At 61.2% G+C, this 580-nt stretch overlaps 1 protein-coding gene across 1 annotated transcript in view; it reads left to right on the top strand.

The window, feature by feature from the left end:
• Window positions 1-34: 34 nt before the first annotated feature.
• EMH_0005670 (uncharacterized protein) overlaps window positions 35-580 on the top strand; it is a gene marked incomplete at both ends in the record, with an annotated part of 1,610 nt that continues 1,064 nt past the window's right edge. The window contains one exon of the mRNA XM_013497278.1: window positions 35-580. Coding sequence (XP_013352732.1) covers window positions 35-580 — 546 coding nt within the window.

The raw sequence follows: 580 nt of genomic DNA, 5'->3' as shown, positions 1-580 counted from the left end.
GAAGCCGCAGTAGAACTTGCAGCTTCTGGGGACCATGTTGGCTCCACGTTTGACAGTAGATCAAGCAGCACTTGCTGCAGCAGCAGCTGCAGCAGCAGCAGCAGCAGCAGCAACAGCAGCTCCTGCAGCGTACACAAGGTCGCCTTGCTGCTTGTCGCTGCGCTTGCCAGCGTACAGACGGTCAGACTGGAGAGCAGCAGCAGCAGCAGCAGCAGCAGCAGCAAACCCAGCACCTTGTACCCCAACACCAGCAGCAGCAACAGCAGCAACAGCAGCAGCAGCAGCTCGCAGGCCCTTTCATTCGGCCGTATATCAGCAGTTGCTGCTCCCCCCCGGGGCCTCACACCTTCACCTGGCTCCCCACTCTTGTGCTGCAGCAGCAGCAAGAACAGTAGGAGCAACAGCAGCAGCAGCAGCAGCAGCAGCAGCAACAAGAGCACGATGCGCAGCTCTGCCGGCTTCACTGCAGCAAAGAGCGGAGTTCTGCGCTGCAGCAGCCCGACCCAGACAGGACTCCAGCAGCAGCAGCAGCAGCAGCAGCAGCAACACCAGCAGCAGCAGCAGCAGCAGCAACAGCGCC

The sequence above is a fragment of the Eimeria mitis genome, genomic scaffold (assembly GCF_000499745.2).
Source record: "Eimeria mitis Houghton genomic scaffold, Emh_scaff258, whole genome shotgun sequence".
Classification (NCBI taxonomy): Eukaryota; Apicomplexa; class Conoidasida; order Eucoccidiorida; family Eimeriidae; genus Eimeria; species Eimeria mitis.
This window is presented reverse-complemented; position numbering and strand designations above follow the sequence as displayed.